Below are 22887 nucleotides of genomic sequence, written 5' to 3' on the forward strand. Positions count from 1 at the left end.
AGTAGATGACAAAGAAGTAAAGTCCACTTTTTGTCTGGACCTATTAAGCAGAATAATGACGTCAATATAGCATTGGTCTTTCTTCACTCTCACTGGTAACTTTTTTTCCCAATAATTTTTGATAGTGAGATAGTTGGGTTTTTGCTTCCTGAACTTCCTGTTTAAGCCTCCCACTAGGTTCCGCTTTGTAATCAAGAGACCTACAACCTATAACTTTGTGTATTTCAGCTAACCGCATTCAATCTTTTTGTAATTTTTCTCCTGTCCTGTAAATGTATATCTGTTTAGTCCTGAACTTGTTTCTCTGCAGCTCTTGGCACAAGGGCAAACAGTGGCCTGTGCCTCTGTAAAACTGGTCTTGGTTCATGTCCAGAGCTGCAATTGAACAACACAATATGACTTCAATTTAAATCAAACTTAAGTGAAATCAAACTGTCCTCTTAGGAAGCAACACTGATTAACAACAAATAGCACATGCTGATGTGCAAATGAAGTAGATAACAGATGAAAATTATTGGCAATTAGCAAGATACACTCAATAAAAGGAACGGTTCTGCGGATGGGGACCACAGACCACTTCTCAGTACCTATACTTTCTGACTGATGTTTTGGTCACATTTGAATGTTGGTGGTACTTTCACACCTGTGGTAGCATGAGACAGACCTTACAACCCACAGAAGTGTCTCAGGTAGTGCAGCTAATCCAGGATGGCGCATCAATCCCAGCTGTAGCAAGAAGGTTTGCTTTGTCTGTCAGCATAGTTTCCAGAGGCTGAAGGCGTTACCAAGAGACGTAGAGGAGGCTATAGGAGGGCAACAACCCAGCAACAGGACCACTACCTCCTCCTTTGTGCAAGGAGGAACAGGAGGCCTTCCAAAGGCCTGCAAAGTGACACCCAGCAGGTCACAAATCTGCATGTTTCTGCACAAATGGTTAGAAACCGACTACATGAGGATGGTAGGAGGGCCCGACGTCCACAGCTGGGGGGTTTTCTCACAGCCCAACACCTTGCAGGATGCTTGGCATTTCCCAGAGAACACCAGGATTGTCAGATTCACCACTGGTGCCCTGTGCTCTTCATAGATAAAAACAGGTTCCCAATAAACACATGTGAAAGACGTGACAGAGTCTGGAGACACCACTGAGAGCGAAATGCTGCCTGCAACATCCTTCAGCATGACTGGTTTGTCTGTGGGTCAGTGATGCTGTGGGGCGTAATTTCTTTGGAGAGCCTCACAGCCCTCCATGTGCTCGAAAGAGGTAGCATGACTGCCATTAGGTAACAAGAGGAGATCCACAGACCCCTTGTGAGACCATATGCTGGTGCGGTTTGCCCTGGGTTCCTCCTAATGCAGAACCATGTTAAACCTTATGTGGCTTGAGTGAGTCAGCAGTTCCTGCAAAAGGAAGGCATTGAAGCTATGTAGTTGCCTGTCCATTCCCCTAGACCTGAATCCGATTGAGCAAATCTGGGACATAATAGCCAACGTCACATTGCACCACAGACTATCGAGTAGTTGGTGGATATTTTAGTCCAGATGAGGGAGGAGATCCCTAAGAAGACAGCTCATCAGGAGCATGCCCAGGCATTGTATGGAGGCCATACAGGCACATGGAGGCTACACACAATAGTGAGCCTCATTTTGACCTGTTTTAAGTACATTACATCAAAGTTGGATCCGCTGTAGTGTGTTTTTCCACTTTAATTTAATTGTGTAACTCCAAATCCAGGCCTCCATTGGTTGGTAAAATGACCTCAAACTGAAAACAATATAAAGCAATGCCAATGTTCGACATCAGTTTTCCCATTAGAGAATATTTCCAGGGAAGGAGCATTTCAACTACAGTTAATAAATTGTTTTTAAAAATCATGTAATAAAAAAATGTAGGGGTTCTAAGTGAAAAGGAATTAGGATTTCATGATGACTGATCAGCCACTGTTATAGATGACTGGAGACATTTTTGGCAGGATCACTATCAGTGTTGATAAATCTAACGCTTTCCAAATGCCTTTTTTTTCATTAAATTAGATTTTTATCTTTTTCTATACAGTTCCCTTCAAATAGAAAAGCAAAGTTATATAAAGCGAGTTTTCCTGAAGGTTGTTAAAACATTGTTTTTATTGCAGTCCCTTTTTTCTCACAATGGAAGGAGAAAATGACAAATGAGGCAGAACCCAGAGTTTTACAGGAATGACTCTTAATTACAAACAAAGCTGCCATTTAGAGTCCATTGTCCTTCCTGAAAGTTTGCAGACCATAGCACATTGTGTTAAATACATCCTTCCTCTCTCTCTTCCTTTGTTTTATCCCTCCCATTTTCATGGCAACACAAGCAGAAGAAGCATTTGAGCCCTTTGTAATTTCCACAGTAATCAGTCTGTTCCCGTTTTTTTCATAATAAAGCTTTAATCAAACATCTCATGCCCCCTTTCAACCAGAAATGTGTTATTCTGACAGAAAAACAAAAAAACGTGCAATTACACCAGAGAGATCCGTCCCTCCGCCTCGCTACAGCTGCAGAATAGAGGGAAATCTTCCAAACAAATCCTCCCCTTTTCTTGCATCTGAAACCTTAACGAGAAAGGATGTAAAGTTCTTTATATTGCACATTCTGCAAACATTAAAAAGCAACTTTACCGCTCTGCAAACAAAGCAACAGGAGTAATAGAGCTTCTCTTCTCCTTTAACTTTTTTAGAATGTTGAAGCAAACACACAGAAATCCTTGACCATTATTTGTCTTTTCCTCTTGTCAGCTCACCCCTTAGGTTTTTATGTTGAAGATAGCACTGTGAAGGTAGAATACTGGTTTGTGGGCTATTTCTGCTTCATTTGGCAAGTCATTATAGTTTATTATTGCACTGAAACATGTAAAAACAACCAATTTCAGCTTCCAGAAAAAGAGAGATAATTTTTACTTTTAAATGATCTTGTATTTTAAAAACAAAATGATGCTGTGCACTTTATATCCTTCTTGTGTTTGCCCCCTTGATTGTAAAATAAAATATTATTTTTAGTGAGGACCTTACTACATGCCTGCTGCAGAAAGTTCCACTTTCACTTAGCCAAACTGGTGCCATCAAGACAGTGGATTTAAAAATGAATAGATGCCCTTTTATCATTGCAGTTCTAAGCAAACTGCAAAGTCCAGACTAATGCTATGTTCACGCGCTAGAGACAGCAGAAGGAGCTGGTTTACATGCAAAGTCAATAGTTGATGCATATAAAGGTGCAGCAAAAGGTCCTGTAGCGCATTTTGAGCAGCAGAAGCAGCGCCCTTATGAGCTTCTGAGCATCTGACACACGAGACGCGCAGCAAAAACAGAAGCTGCAGGACTTGGAAAAAATGAACTTCTGCTGCTCGACGTGCCACACCAACCAATCAGAGAAGCTGTTCTAGGAGCTGGCAGGAATATAGACACAGCACTGCTGATGCCGAACGCTATGATCACTCCGCTGAAACAGTTATTAAATAGTTATTAACGCCTAAATTAACTTAAAATTGGCAAAACTATGTTCGATTTTATTATTCTGGTGCCTGCAGTTTGGATTACGTACATGAAGAATGTCTTCAGAAAATCCCTAAGAGGCGACCGATCAAGAGGCTGCAGTTGAACGGGATTTCCAGGGACAGAGCACCCTGGTGTATGGGGTCTGAGCGGCTCTGACAGCTAAATCATATTTGAACGCAGGATCGTAATATTGATGAACTGACTACACAAATTATGTTATCAGGTGGATTTTCTCAATTAACAATGTATTAGAACTACTTTTTACCCATTTATAACAGCAAATATAGCAAAGTTACTCTCTGTCGTTGAACACAGGAGCAGCAGAAGCATAGATGCATCTGGACACACTTTGCTGGAGGCGCTTCAGGAGTGTCAAAGATGCTCTCCACCCATGTCCGACCTTAACGTGAACAAGCAGAAGCGTTTTGCTGCTTCCAGCACTTGCGGTCTAAACGTAGTACAATAAGTTCTGTGGCTGAAATGGGAACAAATAAATCATGTTTTATTTTTACTAGTAGGCTATAAATAGCAGCTAATAGAGTGAAAGAAATACAGCATGGTATGATTTGGCCAGCCTCTCCAGCTGACCATCTGGAGTATGGAGCCGCTAGAGGAGCATTGTGCACTCTGTCAACAAAGGGAGGGGTACAGATCTTTAAAGTAAAGGGCCTTGTGCATCATTGACTTGGAAAAAGCTGTATTAAAAATAATTTAAATACCGTATTTTCACGACCATAAGGCGCACCGTACTAAAAGGCGCACTCTCAGTTATGTGTGCCATTTCTGTATTAAACACACACATAAGGCACACCAGACTATAGGGCGCGGGTTTTATATACAGGTACATGTCCTCTACTACGTTTAAATACCTCTACTGCGTATTTAAAAATACAGCGGGAGCAAAACTGAGTAGGACTGTGCTTTATTCATGTATTTATTACAAAGTATTAATCAAACCTGGGAGCTGGCCGTGAGACAGACACATCACTAATGACACAGAGTGCTGTGATCACTCCACAGTTTATCGACGCCTAAATTAACTTAAAATGCAGAAATCTGCCAGCAGAATATGTTCGCTTTTATTATCCTGGTGCCTGCAGTTTAGGTTGTACCAGTTCTGACGTGTGGCTGAAGCAGCTTTGCTGCTCTGGCTGCGCGGTGCAAAAGTGTGTCCGACGCGCATTGGGCGGAGCTACTCTATCCTTTCTTTGCCTTGCAGCTATATTTGCTGTGATCAGTGGAAATAAAGTGGTTTTAATATGTTTTTAAGTGGGAAAATCCACCTGAAAACTTACTTCAACAGCAGCCTCTGGCCGGGTCGCCTCCTCGCGGTTCACCGCGGCGGCTGGTAGGTGTTTTTCTTCAAAATAATCCAAACTGCAGGCACCAGGATAATAAAAGCGAACATATTCTGTCGGCAGGTTTCAGCATTTTAAGTTAATTTAGGTGGCAATCAACTGTTTCAGAAGAGCGATCACAGCGCTCTGTATCATCAGCGATGTGCGTCTGTCTCGCTGTCAGCTCCCAGATCAGCTTCTCTGATTGGTTGATGCAGCGCATCGAGCAGCAAAACTTCAATTTTTCCATCTCGAGTTTGCAGCGCGTTTGCAGTGCGTTTGCAGCGGGTTTGCGCGTCAGATGCTTAAACGCTCCCGACGCACTGCTTCAGCTGCTCAGACGCGCTGCTCAAAACGAGCTGCGTCAACCATTGACTTTGCATGTAAACTCGCTGCTTCTGCTGCGTCTGCTGCGTCTGCTGTGAAAGCAGCATTACTTTGAACGGCCGGTTGAAGTTCCTTTGTCAGACCTCCTAAAGAAATGATAGACATTATAAATCAATTCAAGAACAATCAACCAGCTGTTTACATTCACATTGACATGATTTTAAATAAAATAAATAGTTGTACCCTGCGGTCGGAAAATTTAGATTTCTATTAATTTCTTATTTCATAGATTAATTTATGCTATTTAGGCACTGAAAAAAATATTTTTAAATCATATACATATGTGATTTATTTCACATATACACATATTTAACAAGAACATTCCTAATTCAAATGGAAATTGCAAAAGTTGTACCTATTTTCAAAAATGGGGGTAGGCAAGTATGATCAAATATATAGACCTTTATCCATTTTACCTCAGTTCTCAAAGATTCTAAAAAATATTTACTAAAGCTCATCTTGATAGCTTTATTAAAAAAAGATAATTAACTTAATGAAAATCAATATGATTTCCAAAACATACAGCTTTAATGGATGTAGTTGAGGAGATTACTCATAAAGATTAGCTAATCCCTATATAATTTTTTTTACAGATGAGAAGAAATACTTTGATACAGTGGATCATCAATTGTTGTTAGAAACATAAGAAAAAATTGTATTCATGGAGTTTTACTGAATCACATGTGCCAAAGTTATTAATGTACAGATGGAAGGTCTGTTGACTCTATATTTTTGGCTTTTGTTTTACTTGACAAAGTAGCTAGGCTAACTAAACGATACAGACTGATGATACAGAGCGCTGTGATCGCTCTTCTGAAACAGTTGATTACCACCTAAATTAACTTAAAATGCTTAAACCTGCCGACAGAATACAACAGCGTATTATTTAGGGGTAACAGGAAATTGGAAAAGTGACATAAAGTCAGAATAAGACAATAAATTATCATTTGGATTTAGCAATTGGCTTACAAGTAATATTCCCCTATCAAACCATTTTCTATAAAAGATTGTCTTGTTTTTGTATTTAATGTCTTCATTATTGCAGATATAAGATTTATGAGGAAAAAAATGTGCTTTTAAAAGTGACTAGCTTAACAGCATTTGTTTGTGAAACGTAGATAATTAGAAGGGTATTTTGGGTATACTTTAATTTCGTCAAAATTGTAAAAGATTAGATGAAATTTCTTTTTCCATATAAATTTTATTTTATTAATGTTGGCACTGATCTGTTTGGAAACATTAGTTAGTCATTATATATATATATATATATATATATATATATATATATATATATATATATATATATATATATATATATATATATATATATATATATATATATATATATATATATATATATATATATATATATATATATATATTTGAGAAAATGTAAAATGCTTTATAATACAGAAAGTACAAATTTCAGTGAACTTACTCATAATATATCGTACTATGACGTAGGAGCTATTCTACAAAAGTGTAACATTTACAGTCCTCAAGTTATCCTTTATAACAATTATAATTTTTAATTCAAAATATGATTTTCTAAAATTTAGGATATTAAAACTTTAATGGCTTTGTAAATATAGTGTGTGAATAACCAATACTTATGTTTACTGCGTGACTTTCTTTTTTAAACTGCACCTTTACTGTTTTTACCGAGCGTCAGTAAACGCATCGCTTAAATACTTTCTTTAGCGGTCTATTTGGATTTGCAGCATCGTTAGCTCGGGAATATGGGAGACGATTTGGGCGACGACTGGTGGAAGAACGAAGGTAATAACCTAAACGTTTCGCCTCATTCCTATGTTATGTTTATGAGGCAAAGTTTGTTCATCCAAGCAGGCTCATGGTATCTTTAGAAAACCGTTGTCCAGAGGCTAATGTTAGCTAAAAGTTAGTGCTAACGGTTTTCTTTATTAGCATGTAACGTATATAGGTGACACATGAGAACCACCGAGTACAGTACACATGGGTTATGTTGCTAATCACAGTGATTAGCTACTCAGAAGCGCTAATAGCAGGAGTGGAGGAGGTGTAAACACGTGTTAGCTCTGAGTATTTACAGTGGTGGCTAACACGAATTACTAATGTTTATTAGCATCGTTTCTGTTGCCTTCCGCCTTGTAGTGAACAGCAAAGGTGGATGTATTCCACGCAGATCTGTGTGTTCTGGTCATGCTCCGCACATGTTAAACCTCAGACACACTAACAGCAAGTTGTTGCATGGCACACAATCTCATTGCAAACCAATAGATGGCAGCCACGGAGCTCGAAGACGGAACACTGGATTGAGTTGGACAGCTGAGAGATGCTGTGAGGAGATTTTACAAACACGAGAATTCAGAAGAGTACAGAATAAAAATGTTTTATTCGAGGTGATTTAGTGCGTTAAATATTTGATGACACATAGACACTTGCTCCAAGATGATATATGCTTTAAATTCCATATAAAACAGATTTGTCTTTACTATGTTTCCTTTATAAAAATTGACAATTCTTTTTGGCATTACCATGTTCTATTGCATCTGTTCTCTGTTAATATTTGATCAGATTAGAAGAAAACCAGAAATCAGTTTCAGGTGTCTCTGAGACACAATAACACATTGCTATGCATTATTCACTGTATTTTTATATGATCTGTCTTAATTCATCAATACATGATAATGAATTGAATATGCAGTTAGAATGAGCTAAATTATACATTAACTTTTCTTTTTTTATGTTTTTTATGTAAGGGAATCAATATTCTTTTTTACTTTATCTAAGGGATCTTTCCCCTCCTGGGTCTGGTGCAGTCCAAAATCAAGGCCCATAATAACACAAGGTTGAAGGAAGATATCATAGAAACAAGCTTTCTGAAACCCTTTACCTTGACTCTCATTGTTTCTTCCCAAAATTTACTTTTAAAGTCCTCTTTGAAGCAACAATGCTGCAGGTCTGCCAGCAAATTGATCAGGCAGAAAAGGGGAACTGAAGTCTGTTTGCAAGGGAATATAATTGACTCGAAGACTCATGAATAAGAAAAGATTTGTAATTCCCTGTATGGTTATCACTGATGTGAATGTTCACTCTGATAACAGAGATTATAAGAAGAGCTTCACCTAAGTGGCCTACAAATGCTTTACGCCAAGCGTGCTAACTGATGACATCAGGGTGGGTATATTCCTCTAGATTTAATCAGCAAATTCTCTCCAGATGCTGTTCCCTTTTTTGATGTCAGCGTTTTAATTTAGAGAACACAATTTGTGACTACTTTTTAAACAAATCTAATTAATCTAACCTTTTTAGTACACACTTCAAGAATCAGGCCTTTTACTTGGTTCTCCTTTGGGTTAAACTATAATCCCTATTCACTTGTTTTAACAGGTGTGCTTGTTACTTTGCTTTAAAGCCATGACTAATTTTAGCTTGCATTTCAGTGCTAATATGAGGTTAAATAGAAACAAATCTCCTGACCTGATGAATCTTTTTTGTTCCGTGTTGTTTTTACTTACCGGTATTTTAGGTTAAAGTTTGAGATCAAGTTCTGTATATCTGCTCTCTTTCATCACTATGTATTGAGGTTTTGATTGTTAAAATTAGTTTTAATAGTTCCCGATCAAGTTTAACATCACAGTTGTGGGACCATAAAGTTAAGCTGCAATTGGGATATCCCCATCATTGTACATAAATGTGTTGTATTTTTATGCGTTATTTAGAGGATGTAAAGACATTATACACGTTCATTTCTTGGTATAATTCTTTTAAAATGTAGTTAAGAAACTCAAACAAATACTTCAAAATAACCTGTTAGTAAAGTTTCTCTTTATAGTCATCATAGATGGTATTCTTAATTCCCTTAGTATTTTTGACTCTTTGCCAATATTTGAAATACGCAAGCTGTAGCAACCTTGAGTGAAAATACCAGAATTTTTCTCATATTTAGAAACATTTGAATGCAAAAATGTATAACACCATCGTATTGCTTTTATTTTAAATGGGTAGGCAGCAGTTGTTTAAATGTCAATAAATTGTTCATCATATCAAATCACAGACAAACAAAAGCACAAAGCAAAACTGGTATCTGTGCAAATCATTTCTACCAGATACCGTTTCAGTAAAGTCCCGGTTATATTTGTCCATTTCAAGTGGAAAAGTGTTATGTAGCTGTAAAAAAGCATAACGAATAAAAAGAAGAGGGTAAAAACAAAGCTTTTCTTATTCAGCTGGTTAACCTGTAATGCTCAGCAACAGGTTAACCAGAAGAGTGTGGTTCCTCTGGAGCTTTTTCTGAATTTTCATTGAATAAGCTTTACATTTTGGGAACATAAAAAAAAAAAAAAAAAGAATGTTTGTGGTTTTACTAAACCTTTCAAAATGCTGATTCCAGTAACCGGCCCATGATTAATCCTACTAAACCAAACTATTAAACATTTTTCATTCACATTTTTATTTTCTTACACATTAAAAAATAGTTTTTTTTTTAATTCTCTTGCTTTTTTATCTCTAACTTGACTGACTTTACTCTGCATTAAAGAAAAAGGCTAGAAAATCTCTGAAAAGTGCTCAAAAGTGAATTAATTCAAGAAAATAATTAACAAAGTTAACAACCATTTCATTACATATTGATATACTGTCAGGTGTACCAGTTTAATTTTTTATAATATTTTTAAAGGGTCTACATAGAAGTAAATAAGTTTAACGAAAGGCACATCTGGGTTACTACAATGGTTATATGTGAATAAAAAGTTTGTGCAGTAAATTCATTTTTGTTCCTAATCACAAAGACCACTAAAAGTGATGTTTGAGTGTGATGCATGGGCATTAGCAGGGGATATTGTGATGCTGCTGGTGATCTTTCCAACACCTTTCACGTGACATCCGTTGGTGATCACTTGAGTCCTTTGCTCATGCCGAAGGTAGTATGGCCCAACAGGCGGTGGAATGCTTTGGGCCATACCATTCAGAGGCGGGATGTAGGGGCTTCCAAGATGGATGTGGATCTTGCTGTCCTCTGTTGTGATGATACTTGGACTTGCATCACTGCTGTTGGACATTTGACGCTGCCAACTGTTCGACCTCTCGGGTGTCTTGCAGAAAATAGCCGGATTTGCAACTTCTCTTGGCTCAGGAGAACATGTTCTGACCGTAACAATCTGAATGGGTGAATTGTTGTCGGGTGTAACAGAGCGGGATGATTTTGGACTTAACACCCGGGAGATCGGAGATCCATTGACTGGGGAGAGGGTGCGGTCGGGACTAGAAGTGGGGCTCTTAGGATTAACAACGGGGGAACTTGAGCTCTGGATGATGGTGATTCTCTGCTTTGAGGATGCTGCACTTGTTGGGGTGCTGGCAGTACTAGTATCTCCAGAAGGGCTGGTAATCTCGAGCGTGGCTGTGCTAATCATATGATGCGGTGTGACTTTAATCTGAAGGGGCTGTCCTGGTGTGTGTGTCAGCATCATCACCTCTCCGTTAACAGTTTGGTGCATATCCTCTTCTGAGCAGCTGCTGGTGTTGCTGTTTGCTGTGTCGAAGCTGGCAACAGTGCTTTCTCTATTTGTGACCTCAGTATTGTGGTTCTTGGCAGAGTTTCCTTCATTCAGTCTCTTACTATGCATGTTGCAGTTGGAAACAAGGTTTTCTTCAGGTTCAGTTTGCACTTCTTTGGTGGTCTGATGGAGGTCTGGGAAGTGTTTATTGGCAACAGATGTCCAGTTCCTGATTTGTCTATAACTGCTGAGCTCACTTGTCAGTTTCTCCATCTGCTGGGCCAACTCTTTGTTCTTGGCTTCCTGCTGGGTCAGTTTTTCCTGCAGTGTTGATTGATCCATCTGGACCTTGCAGATTGACTCCTCTGTCCCCATCAGCTTCTGGAGTTTCTCCTTCAGGGTGTCTACTTCTCTTGTTAGGAGTCTGGATTTGACCTGTTCTTTTTGAAGATGGCAAAGAAGGAGATGCTCCTTGTTGACCTCCTCCTTTTCTCCATGCTTGTAGCTGGCAAGTTCCTTCTTTGCCTCCTCTAGCTCTGTCGCTAAGGCTTGTGACCTCCTCCTTTCATCATGAAGCCTCCTTTCAAGAGCCTCAATATCTCCATCTACTTTCAATAGTTCTGCCTCTAAGACCTCTTTGTTCTGGAGTCTCTTCTTCAGCTCATCAAGCTCCTTAGTCAGCTCTTTAACTTTATTGTCCTCAGTTTGGCATAAATGAGCGCTGTTGCTTGTGTATTTCTCTTCTTTTTCTTTCCTGTTCTCAAATAGGTTTAATTTTTTCTTCATTGTGGTTATTTTACTCTGTAACTCCCTGTTCTTATCCTCCTCTGTTTTCAGTCTGTCTTGGAGCTCATCCTTTTCCTTCATTATGTTCTTAATCTTCTCTTCTAAATCTGCCTTAGATCTTAGTGCCAGCTGCTTTTCCTCTCGCAGCCTCTCTGTCATCATTGCCAAATTACCCTGCTCATTTCTCTTGCACTCTTTCTTACTCATCTTTTCCTCTGCCTGTCGGAGCTTCTCTGCCATAGTCTTTCTGTCCTCCACCAGAGCCGCAGTCAAGGCTCGGAGTTTGCCCAGGTCTTGTCTGACAATCATTTCACTTGTTTCTAGTCGACCCTCAACAGCCTCTAGCTCTCTCACCCTAATTCTTAGAGCGTCAAGCTCCCCAGACATCACCTTGCTGAACTCTCTCTCTTTCTCCAAGCTGCTCTTCAGGATACTACAATCCTGTTTGTTTTTACCCAAAGCCCCCTCCATCCTCTCCATTTCACAGAGTCTACCGTTGAGCTTATCCACCTCAAACTTCAAACCCCGGCAGTTCCTGGTCTCATTTGCCAGTCTGCGGTCAAGGTCTTGACACTGGTCCGATATTCGTATCAGCTCTTCGTCCTTCCCCTCCATTTCCAACACCCTCCTCCTCAGGACCTCCACTTCAGTCAACAAGCTCGGGGCCGTCATGCTATTTTTGTTGGTTTTCTTTTGCTGTATTGAAATTGTCAGCCTGAAAGTTCAGAAATGTAAGCGGTACCTTTTACACTAAGTTGATCATTGATGAGCCACCTCTCAGTATGAACGGTGGGGGTTGTGGAACACTTGATATTTTGTCCACCACTGCAGTTTAATATTTCTCTGCAGCAAGCAGCAAGAATAAAAAACCTTCAGCTAGGTTAACTCGTCTTGTAGAGTTGATATTTCTCTTTCATTTTCTCCCTCTTGAAGTTGTGGTATCTTTTCTCTTCTGTTAACAAAATCTTGAGTCTGTAGAGAGAAAATTACACATATTTCAGACATTCCAATTACCAGTACGTAGGCAAGGCATATACTGGTATCAGATGATAACGGTATAAAAACCTTGAAGTTTGAATCTAATGTAGAGCTGGGCTATGTGACCTCAAATCAATATCATGATAAATTGGGAAGTTTTACCTCAATAACGATAAGTGCACAATAAATGCTCCAGCTCCTCTACTATATTACTTTTAATTAAATATTAAAGTCTTTTACTCATTCAGGTTTAAACATTCAATAATGTCTAATTGAACAGGAGAAAAATGTTAACTTTCTAACAAACATTTTTGCGCAAAGGTAATGGAGCCTTTCGCTCGTTTTTACACTCAACGGCGTGGTTGTGCTGGAGGTGGTGGAGGTTTGATGTGTTACTTTGGGTGTTCCAAACAGTTTTCAGACAAGCTTTGCATTTCCTGTGCTTTTGCTGAACATCTATGGCGTAATTTTAGTGCCACCCAACTGAGTGAGCAGTGAGAACAATGTGCATCGTTTAAACTCGCGCACCCTTGTTTAAAACCGGTCTGCCGTGCGCTTAAATCTGACAACGCAATCTCGACTTTTTCTCTGTGCGCTCAGCTTCATCTCTGCTCTCGTTCTGCTCCACAGAATTAATTGATGTAATTTTGTTTACAGCTGAAAACAGCAGAATTAAGTACAGTTATTTTACATACATGGGAAATTTTTCGCCGGTTATCGTAGTGAATGACGGTAACGGTAAATATTCAGTTTAGCGCCCAGCCCTAATCTAATGTATCTTAACATTTATAATTTGGAATAACTGTTGAGTTCATTACCTTCCACGGTCTAATACTGTTGTTCTTTTGTAGTGTAAAACAATGAATTCATATTTCATTGTATCTGTAAGGCCTGGATTTGACTTCTTGATTTCTTTTTTAAAAATATAAAAATTATAACCGCGGATGTCTGGGGGACAGTGATTCGCCTACATGTTATGAATGCTGGCGTACCATGAATGATAAATTATGAACAGTTTAGTTTGTGCCTTCAACTCATTGCCATAGAGAGACGTTACTTGGATTAAAAAACCAAATATCTTCGGAACAGCTCCAGATGACACAAAACTAATATGGGTGAGTAGAACATGATGTAATAACGTAAAATCGAGGGTCCAATGTAAAAAAAAAAAAAAAAAACGACGTTCCCCTTTAAGCCAGAGAGCCAAATCAAAACCAAATCTTTACTTAATTAATAACCTTTCATCTAGTTAATAGATGATCTTTCTGAAAGCTTTAATCATTACCATGATGATAAGATAATAACTATATGGTGCTAATTTGTCTTCATAGAATTACACTCTTCCTGGTGCAGTGTGCTTATAAGTAGCCCGATGGCCTAAAATGTCCCATTACTCTGTGAAAGTTTGCTAATGGTTAAAAAATCTGCAGAAGCCTGATTTTTATTTTCTGTTTTTTTTTTTTTGTCCCACTGCACACAGACCAAGCAGTTACCTCAGCATGTTCATTTACTTTGGGGTATTTCTCTCCAGTGAGCATGTAATCTGTAGGATCTTTTGGCTTACATGGCAGATGGTCCCTTAGTAGGGAGCGTTAGTTAATTAAGAAGTTGTTCTACTCTGAAGTGCGCACAGCACTGCAGCCAGCCTCCCTCCCTCTGTGCATCTCTAACGCTACCAAACTTGCAGCACGGAGAGGCAGGAATTCCCCATCGTCCTTGAAGTAATTACAAACTGGCTACTTTTCGTCAATAGATGTCAGTCCTCCACATTTCCCTGGATGCAAACTAGAATTGAATTTGGAGTCCAACCAGAAAGTTTGAAAAAATAAATGCACACAAAACAATTTAGAGAAGGAAGACCGTTGTGATCTTTTAACCCGCATTTAAGCCTTGTACCTGAGCTCGGACCGGTAGCTTTCCAAAGCTCAGCAAAGCGCTGATATGTAGTTTTATATGTTTGCCTGATTTTGTTAATGAAGAATGTAAGTGTGCACATTTGGGGTTTTAATGTATATTGAAAAACTGCAATTCAGCTTTGTACTTTAAAAACATGCCACTTATTTTTCTAAGCTTACAAAAGTCTGCTAAATAAATTGCAGGGCTGGTCAAAAAAGTAAGGCAACAATGTTTTAAGTAGCTCAATGCAAAGCGAGCTGGAACTTCACAAAAAGTTCACAGGATTTTAAATTAGCTCAGATTATAACATTTAAATTCCCTAATTACATATAAATGTTGTTTAGGGAAAGCTTAAGTTTCACTACAAAATGTGGGTCCTGTTAGATAAACTCTTTGAACTTTGTAAAACACTCTTTAGCTAATACTTGTCAGCAGCATATCTCAGCCTTTCTTGAAATTATAATCAAAGTTAGCAGCTTTCAATAACTTTCGTTCGACTTGTTTCATACCTGCACATAGAAGTCGTCCTTTTTCCTTCTTAAAAGTCCTGGGAATATGCCGTTTTCCTGATGATGTGGACATTCCATCCGGAAAACCAAACATTATGAGACGTTCTCTGCAAACTGACTCTCACTCGCAGCAAGTCTGTGGCGCCCATTACATCATCAGCATATCCTTATATGGGACTGCCCAGGCTCTAGTGCTCTGTGTGTGTGTGTGGGCATGTGTGTTTTCTCTGGACTACAGCCCAACACAGATGAGGTCATCGTACAGCCATGCCAAAGAGGCTAATGGGAAGGACAGAATGGGCTTGTGTGTATGCACATGCAAAGAAAATCTTTAACCGCAGTTAACATTTAAGAGGATGGGGCCTTCTGTTTACAGATTAGATAAAGCAAACACCTAAAGCATGCTGCGTTAAGCCTGAACCCCGACTGGCTCATGTACAAGCATGTGGGCTGTAACACGTTGTGTGTTTCTGCTGTTCTCTCATATTTCGGGAGTTGAAAAGCATGTTCTCTGGGTTGGTGAGCAGTTTTAGCCTCTGGCCTGATAACCTGACTGGAAGATGACATCAGCACTTCATAGACCCTCAATTACATCCATATGTTTCCTTTGTTCTCTTTACTTTCTCAAACTTTTCTTCAGCTCATTGTTTGTCATCTATTTTCTCGTCTCATGTTTGCCTCTGCTTTTAAGTCTTGAAATTTTCTCTTTGTGGCACAGAGTTTTTTTTACTTTTTAAGGCCCTCTTTTGTCAAGATAGATGTTTTTGTTGGTTGAAAGATTCTTTTTATTTCTTGTGGCATCAGTCAAATTTGGGTTTTCTGAGGAGCAAAGAGGAATGATGATACTCCCATAGTTTTACAGCCCTTTATTTCCCAGCAAGAATCCCAGAAATGACGACTGACTTCCAATGCTCCTGCTTGTTAGAGAAGAATCCAGGAAGCAACTGGAGAAATATTTAATTAAAAGCCTGATTATGTTTCTGTCTAAAGGCACATATCTGATTCAGGTTTCTCTGAGGACTATGGTTTGTTTTGGACATGCCGAGGTCTGTGTTTCTCCCCGACTTGCATTGAAAAAGTATCGAGAATCCTACATTTTCATCTTAGTGCATGTCCACTTTGAAAGAAAAAGAATCACAATGTTTGTTTTATTATTATTTGCATACTGCTGCCTCAGATACTTACTTTAACAGCTGTGAAAATCAGTTTTAATATTTAGTACACTAGCCTTTGTTTACAGTGACATAGGTGTCAAACATTTCCTGTAATTTTACACCAGGTTTGCACTCACTCCAGCAGGGATTTTGGCCCACCCCTCCACACAGATCTTCTCTAGATCAGCCAGGTTTCTGGGCTGTCTCTGAGAAACAGAGAGTTTGAGCTCCCTCCAAAGATTCCCTATTGGGTTTAGATCTCTAGACTGGGTAGGCCATGCCAGAACCTTGACATGCTTCTTATGGAAAATGTCAGACCCCTCTATGATTTGTAAGTGGGAGAACTTTCCTCACTGTATGTTGCAATTTACAATTTACAAAACACATACATTTTAGCATTATTCATTTAAGTTTTATCCTTATTTTCTTTTTCTTCATGAACTTTACTCGGCACATTTTTGGTATCGTTGTAAAGGTACACCAAAGATTCAGGTAGTGGTTACAAAGCTTCAAAAATTTCCGGCCTTTTAGTTTTTTGGTATTATATTTGTTTTAAATAGATGCCTGTGTAATTTGATCTCATAATTCCATTTATTAATAATTACACTTTTTCTTTTCTTTTCTGGGATATCTTTATTTTTCTCCATTTCAGAGCTGATTTTTTTAATTAATATTATTATAAATGTAAAAGTGTACCCCAATCTCTTTAGCTTCTGCATTGTTTTGGAAGTTTTTATAAATTTTGGAAGCACTCCAGAAATGATTGCTGCTACTTGCATCTTTGGCTTGAAAGTCATGCTCTTTAATTGGGGCGCTTTTTTAAATGTGAAAGTTTTATGTATAAGTGTATGTAAGTCATGACAGAGCTTCTGTCTGAGGTTTTCTAATGACACTGCCACCTGTGGCCAAAGCACAGATCTGCATCCCTCTTCTGCTCGTTCTCGCAGCTTGTACGTCACAAGTTTTTTTTTTTTTTTTTTTTTACTTTTTTCACCTTACATGAATTTGAGCTGGATGCCGGTTGCTTCTGGGCATCTACAAAATCTATATTGAATATAACACATCAATTGTTTGCTAGATTGGACTTGTTTAAATATGAATTCGCTTGACGGCGCTTAACTACTAAGGTGTCAGTCCGTTTATCAAACGGAAAATATAAAGTTATAGTCAGGACTATTAAGAAGTGGGCATTAGTCTTATATGGATCTAAATCAAAATACAATTTTTTTAATACAGTGATATAACTTTTCCAATATTCATTATACTTTACAGTCTGTGTTTACAGTTTTGTTTTTTAAAGCGAATATTTCTAAAATATTATTTTGGAGGACTGAACACAGCAACATATTTCTCATAAGTTTTTGCAGGTTGATTTAGGCATTCTTGGCTTTTTGAGGCTTTTATTGATATGAAGATATAAATTAAATCATATCAACCAAAATTAAGAAACCCACAGTACTGATAATTTCTTTATATTTACATTTTTTCTCGAATAAATATTCAGATTTAATTTGTAGACTCTTTAATAGAACTTTTTTCATTTCTGATGCAATACCAATATTGCAGCTTTCAGACCCATAAAGATGTTGACCCGATGAAATATTAGCACCAATCATACATGCTTTAACGCCTTATTTTGTATTATATGTATTGGTTGACCTAACAGTCAACCAATACATATAATGTATTATAATGTAATGTATTAAACCAATAAAGGTTTGATCAAGTGATACTGTTAAAACAGAGAACAACAGTCCACAACAATAAGTATGAGAGTAACTGACCCATGCAATGTTAATCAATGAGTTACAGAAACTTTAAACAGAAGTAGTGTATTTCTATTAGTATGACACTGAGATTTTAGATGCAGGCTGATATAATTATTAGTTTTTTGGCTAATATTGGACAGATCTGGACACCCCTACTTTTAAACATTTATTGAACAGAACAATATTCCTTTTTGTTGTTCTTATAACAGAGTAATATTGGGAGTAGACATATAAGCAGCTTTAGGAATTGGCCAATCAGCTTAGGTAGCTAGCCTTTTAAACCATGAACATTTAATAGATTGAGGGCAGACGCTCATTTACTTTGACTTCCAATGCTTTATCTCTTTTCTGTGTACTGCAATCATTTAATAATGCAGCCATATTTATCATTATGAGGGGAAAACTTACAATTACCTGACAGGTACTGTTGGTAGATGAGGGCTCAGTGCCATTTTTGTCTACACTATAAAGGCAGGGAAAGTTATGGTCATTCTAGGAGGTTTTTTTAAAACATTAAATTGTCATATTTGAGCGGTTTTGTAACCGCAACAATTTAAAACCTCTATTGTCATTGTTACTGGTAACCATTTCCTCATCATTTAACATTAGGGTTTGTTTGTTTTTAATTTCTGAAGCTTCTGCCTCTGCATTGATGTTTAATGTATTAGTTATGTAACAAACTGATGTAAGAGACTTGGTATCTCCCCTTTAATCTTTTAATTGATTCAAGGCAGCCGTGCGGCTTGTTGGCTACCTCGACTGCATTTTGTCCGTTCACAGCTGGAGTGCTACTTTTAATGCGTGCACATAATTCTCTTTTTCTGCTTTTTCATAGATCATCACTTTTGGTTGGTTTTGACTGTATTTGTTATGCTCAGGCTGAATTCTGTAAAATCAACATAAATTGAGGTCTTAAATTTGAGCTGGATGCTTATCAAACATTCAGAAACTTGGTTAATGGAGTTTACTTGAAAGAAGTTCTGACCACTTGGCCACATTACTGTGAGTTAAACTGATAAACTTTTGCCTTTGGCTTGATGTTTAAACTTTAGCTACAAAGAGAAGTTCTTGAAGATGGTGAAATGTTAGGATATCTCTTGTTTAGGAATGTAAGAGTGAAATCCTCCTCATTTTTTGCACGCTTTAATCATCTGACTACCGGTAAGTCTTAAACCTCAGTTCCTGGATGCAAGTAGAAGAGCTCACATCTGAATCCCCTGTTCTTTATTACCAAACGTATAAAGTTATCAAAAGCCTGAAAAAAAAGGGTAATCTGAGATAACTGATGCAATATACATTTTTTTCTTTATGATTCTCCATTTCTATGAAACATCAACAACTGTTGATGTTTCATAGAAATGCCACATGAGGTATGCAGCAAAAAACCTCTTCAGCCCCATAGATAATCGACAGATTAAATGATTTGCTAAATAATTGTTAGTTGCAGCCCTACTCTTAATCTATCAGTGTGCTCTATCCAAACCTCCTCAAGTTGAAAAATCTGTTTCCTCTCCTTTAAATTCAGTAAAAAATCTTCTTTAAGGAAATTTTGCTATCCGATTATTATTCGAAAAGAAATAATCAATATATTAACAAAATTATTGTTGGTTGCAGCCCTAACTGATAGCATGTTGTTTTAATTTGGAAAAAAATGCTAAACCACAGTTGTAGTTCAGTGTTACACTTTTTGAAGACTATATTACACTTTGTTTGCAAAGATTGTTTTTCTGATCCATATTTCTTGATTTTGACCAGTTTAGTATCTCTTAACAGACTATGATAATTAAGGGAGTGAATGCAGGGAACTATTGGACACGACTTATTTTAATATCACACTATCTATTTTTTTTATTACTTTTTATTTATCGATCATCATCTAATTATGGAGGACCAGCTCTACCATATCTAAAAATAAATAAATAAATGCTCAATAAATAGTAAGCATAAAATTAATTGCCCCCAAAAATACAACTAATAAATAAATGTAGTTAGAAATTCAAGTATACAGTGAGACATAAATGTATATATCTCTTACTAGCTTCTTTATTTATTCACCTTTGTAATAATTACCTTATTTATTAATGTGCATGTTATATTTTTGTCTGTTTTAATTTTCCTTTGTATTTTTTTTACCCTATTTAGTTCTTTAATGCTATTTATTGCCTTAATTACTTAAAAATAAGTAATAAAGTTGAAAAATATAATGGACAATAAATAAATAGGGTAATTATTGCAAAGGCAAATCAATAAAGAAGCTGATTAAAACATTTGTATACAATTATGTCTCACTGTATAATTTAATTTCTACCTACATTTATTTGTTTATCGTATTTTGGGGGAAATTAATTGTATGCATATTTATTTATTGAGCATTTATTTATTTCTATTCATTTTTTAATATGGTAGAGCTGGTCCTCCATATATAATTGATAAGTAAAATACATTTATTATATGGTTGTTGATGTCCTTTTGACCAGATTTATTTCAAACCTCATATGGCAAGTTGTTAATCCAGCTAAAAGAAAGCAGAACTGTTATTTCCACCTGAAATGCTTTTATTTAATTAAACAAGTTGCATTTTTGGTAGTGAAACAATTTGGCTGTAACATCTGATAACTTAAGGAGCATCTTAATGCTTCCTGCAACATTTTTTGCTACATTAAAGAGTCGTCACCTAATATAAAGAGCCTGAAAGAAAGCATGCAATGGTACAATCGGTAAGCCAGGTTTTGCACTCCAAGTAGGCCATATTTGATAAACAATCTTAGAAAAGCCGGAATTTGACACCTATTCTTGCTCAAGTTACGCACAACATGTCAAGCGGTGATTACTGGGTTTCACCTAAAGGAGGCCATGCTTGTTTGATGTATGATTCAACCGATCAGTACATAAGCTGACTGTGCAGTCGATGTTTGAGAGAGGAACTGTATCTCACTGTTATAAGTTTATCAGGAGTTCAACTGTTTATTTGCATAATTAAAGAGAAATTATGTTTTCATCCATAAAAGTTGCTAAGGGGATGGCAGGCCATTGATGATCAATGAAATAAATTGACACTTTTTTTATTATAAAATTTATTTTAAGAAATATATCAAAATTAAATATTGAACCAGTGTCAATGTGGACATTTTAAATAAGTGTTAGCCCAAATTCTTTTGACAAAAAGTTGCACTTATTTTTAGTCAATATTTAGCTAAATAGATCTCTACCGTTTCAGTCTAGTTTAGGTCTAAAGATATTGGTCGTAGTTTTATAGGCTTCCTACGGATGCTTAAAAAGTCTTAAAAGGCATTGAATTGTTCAAAATAAAAATAAGGCCTTAAGTGGTCTTAAATCAGTCTTTCATAGGTCTTGAAATTGTCACTGAGTCATAAATAGGATTTTATTTTGTTAATTCATGTTCAAAATATAAATAATTCACAATCTTTTTTTGACATTTAGCGAATGGCTTAGTTATAACCATTATTAGTTGCATCCTGACAGCAGAACCAATAAAAACGATGTTGCAAACAGACCTTGGGGTGATGCTCCAATAACTTTTTATCTGGACAATATGGGGAAGCGTAAATTCAATGAAAATTGGCTATCCAGCCAAGAGTTTTCTGCATGGCTGAAAACGGTACCAGGTAATGTATACAAGGAATGGCCTAAGAAGTCATTCAAGCTCGGCATGATGGGAATCAAAGCTGTGGAGTCAGACATGTGAAGTGTGAAAAACAAAGCGCCACAGTCAAGTTAAAGAGAAGCAGCTGCTATTTCTCAGTTCAGTTCCACCCTCGTCTCTGCAAGGCCTCTACAGCCATCTCCGACGTTAAAAAAAACACCAGTAGCACCCAATCTCTGGATAATAATGTTTGGTGGTTCGCCTACAATGAAAGCAGAGCTATTATGGACTTTGAGTTGGGATCAAAACAAAGTTTGTGAATACCATCCATTGGTTATTAAAGTCGTAGGAAAATCATATTTAAATTTAATTATTTTATGCAGGCCAGTTAGTTATACGTCAGGTTGTACACCTAAATTCAGCCAATCATATATCAATGGTCATCTGTCAATCAAATTTTTTTGGTCATAGCATCTTGATTCATAAGGCGCTGCTAATATACGCAACGGTTGAAATAAGAAATAATAATCATTTACTTTACCACTGAGTTATGTCCCTGTGTTCACGGGGATAGACGTCTGTGTCTTCAGCAGGCGTAGAGCGAACAGAACTGGCAGCGTTGCGAGGCAAGGGCTCAAACATGTACGGCTGTAAGCCTTCTACACCAAATAAGCTTCTGCCACACTGGCGTCCTCTTCCACAACATCTTCGTCCCCGCTTTCCTCCTTTAAATAAAAAATGTATGACGGAAGAGACTCATCCACGACCTCCAACACAAAACTCTCCTCCTCTTGCATGTTTCCGCTGTCCATACCGTTCCTTGACAGTGTCGTTTCTAAGTCGCCAATTTAGTGCTACTTGGTCCCAATGTAATTTTCCATTGGGGACTTATTAGCGCTAAGTTGCTAGCTGGTTAGCAAGATGCTTCCGAGACACCGGCCACAATCAAACTCGCTTGCGAATTTTCCCCCACAACAATCCCTTTGATAATTGATTAATCACATTCACTTTATTCATTCGTGTAAAGTCAGACACAACTCTGGAGAATTCGGAAATGAAACTGTTGGGACAGCCGTTTCCCTATGACCTTAATAATATATTTGTTATTAGTGTGTTTTTAGCTTTCTTACTATATGGAAAGATTTTCAAAATTGTAAACACTTCTGCTGGGCCAGAAAGTAATGGTTTGTTAAAATAAGCATCAGGTAAAATTTGTGCCATCCAAGTTTTCTTGTGCTTATTGTGAGGTTGGTGTTAAAGTTTTATTTCAAGGGACAAAAAAAGTCTTTAAAAGTCTTGAATTTAACTTGCCTTAGGATCCCTGTTTTAGTCCGCTGAACTTTTACTTTAGATTTAGTTTAGTTATGCTACTATAAATTGAATTTAGCCTAAATCCCTGGTGCTTACAGATTCAAAAGGTCCTTGTTGTTCTTAATATTTTTTTAATGTATGCTTTAACCTACTTCATCTGTAG

The 22887-nt window shown here is 37.4% G+C and overlaps 2 protein-coding genes across 2 annotated transcripts in view; one reads left to right on the plus strand and one right to left on the minus strand.

The window, feature by feature from the left end:
* The first annotated feature begins 6890 nt into the window (after positions 1-6890).
* cmss1 (cms1 ribosomal small subunit homolog) overlaps positions 6891-22887 on the plus strand; it is a 36928-nt gene continuing 20931 nt past the window's right edge. Inside the window, exon 1 of the mRNA XM_038299657.1 lies at positions 6891-7016. Coding sequence (XP_038155585.1) covers positions 6977-7016 — 40 coding nt within the window. The 5' untranslated portion in view covers positions 6891-6976. The remainder of the gene's footprint in view (positions 7017-22887) is intronic.
* Positions 9187-15062, minus strand: LOC119792834 (filamin A-interacting protein 1-like). Its single transcript, XM_038299656.1, has 2 exons — positions 14887-15062; positions 9187-12475 (listed from the first exon to the last, which is right to left on the minus strand). Exon 2 carries the CDS (start codon positions 12173-12175, stop codon positions 9998-10000), a length of 2178 nt encoding a protein of 725 aa, XP_038155584.1. The 5' UTR covers positions 12176-12475; positions 14887-15062; the 3' UTR covers positions 9187-9997.

The sequence above is a fragment of the Cyprinodon tularosa genome, unplaced genomic scaffold (genome assembly GCF_016077235.1).
Source record: "Cyprinodon tularosa strain WSP-4 unplaced genomic scaffold, ASM1607723v1 ctg432, whole genome shotgun sequence".
NCBI lineage: Eukaryota > Metazoa > Chordata > Actinopteri > Cyprinodontiformes > Cyprinodontidae > Cyprinodon > Cyprinodon tularosa.

Bases quoted from the DNA above. Each gene is read 5' to 3' on its own strand.
- LOC119792834 (XM_038299656.1), bottom strand. From the start codon at position 12,175: ATGACGGCCCCGAGCTTGTTGACTGAAGTGGAGGTCCTGAGGAGGAGG.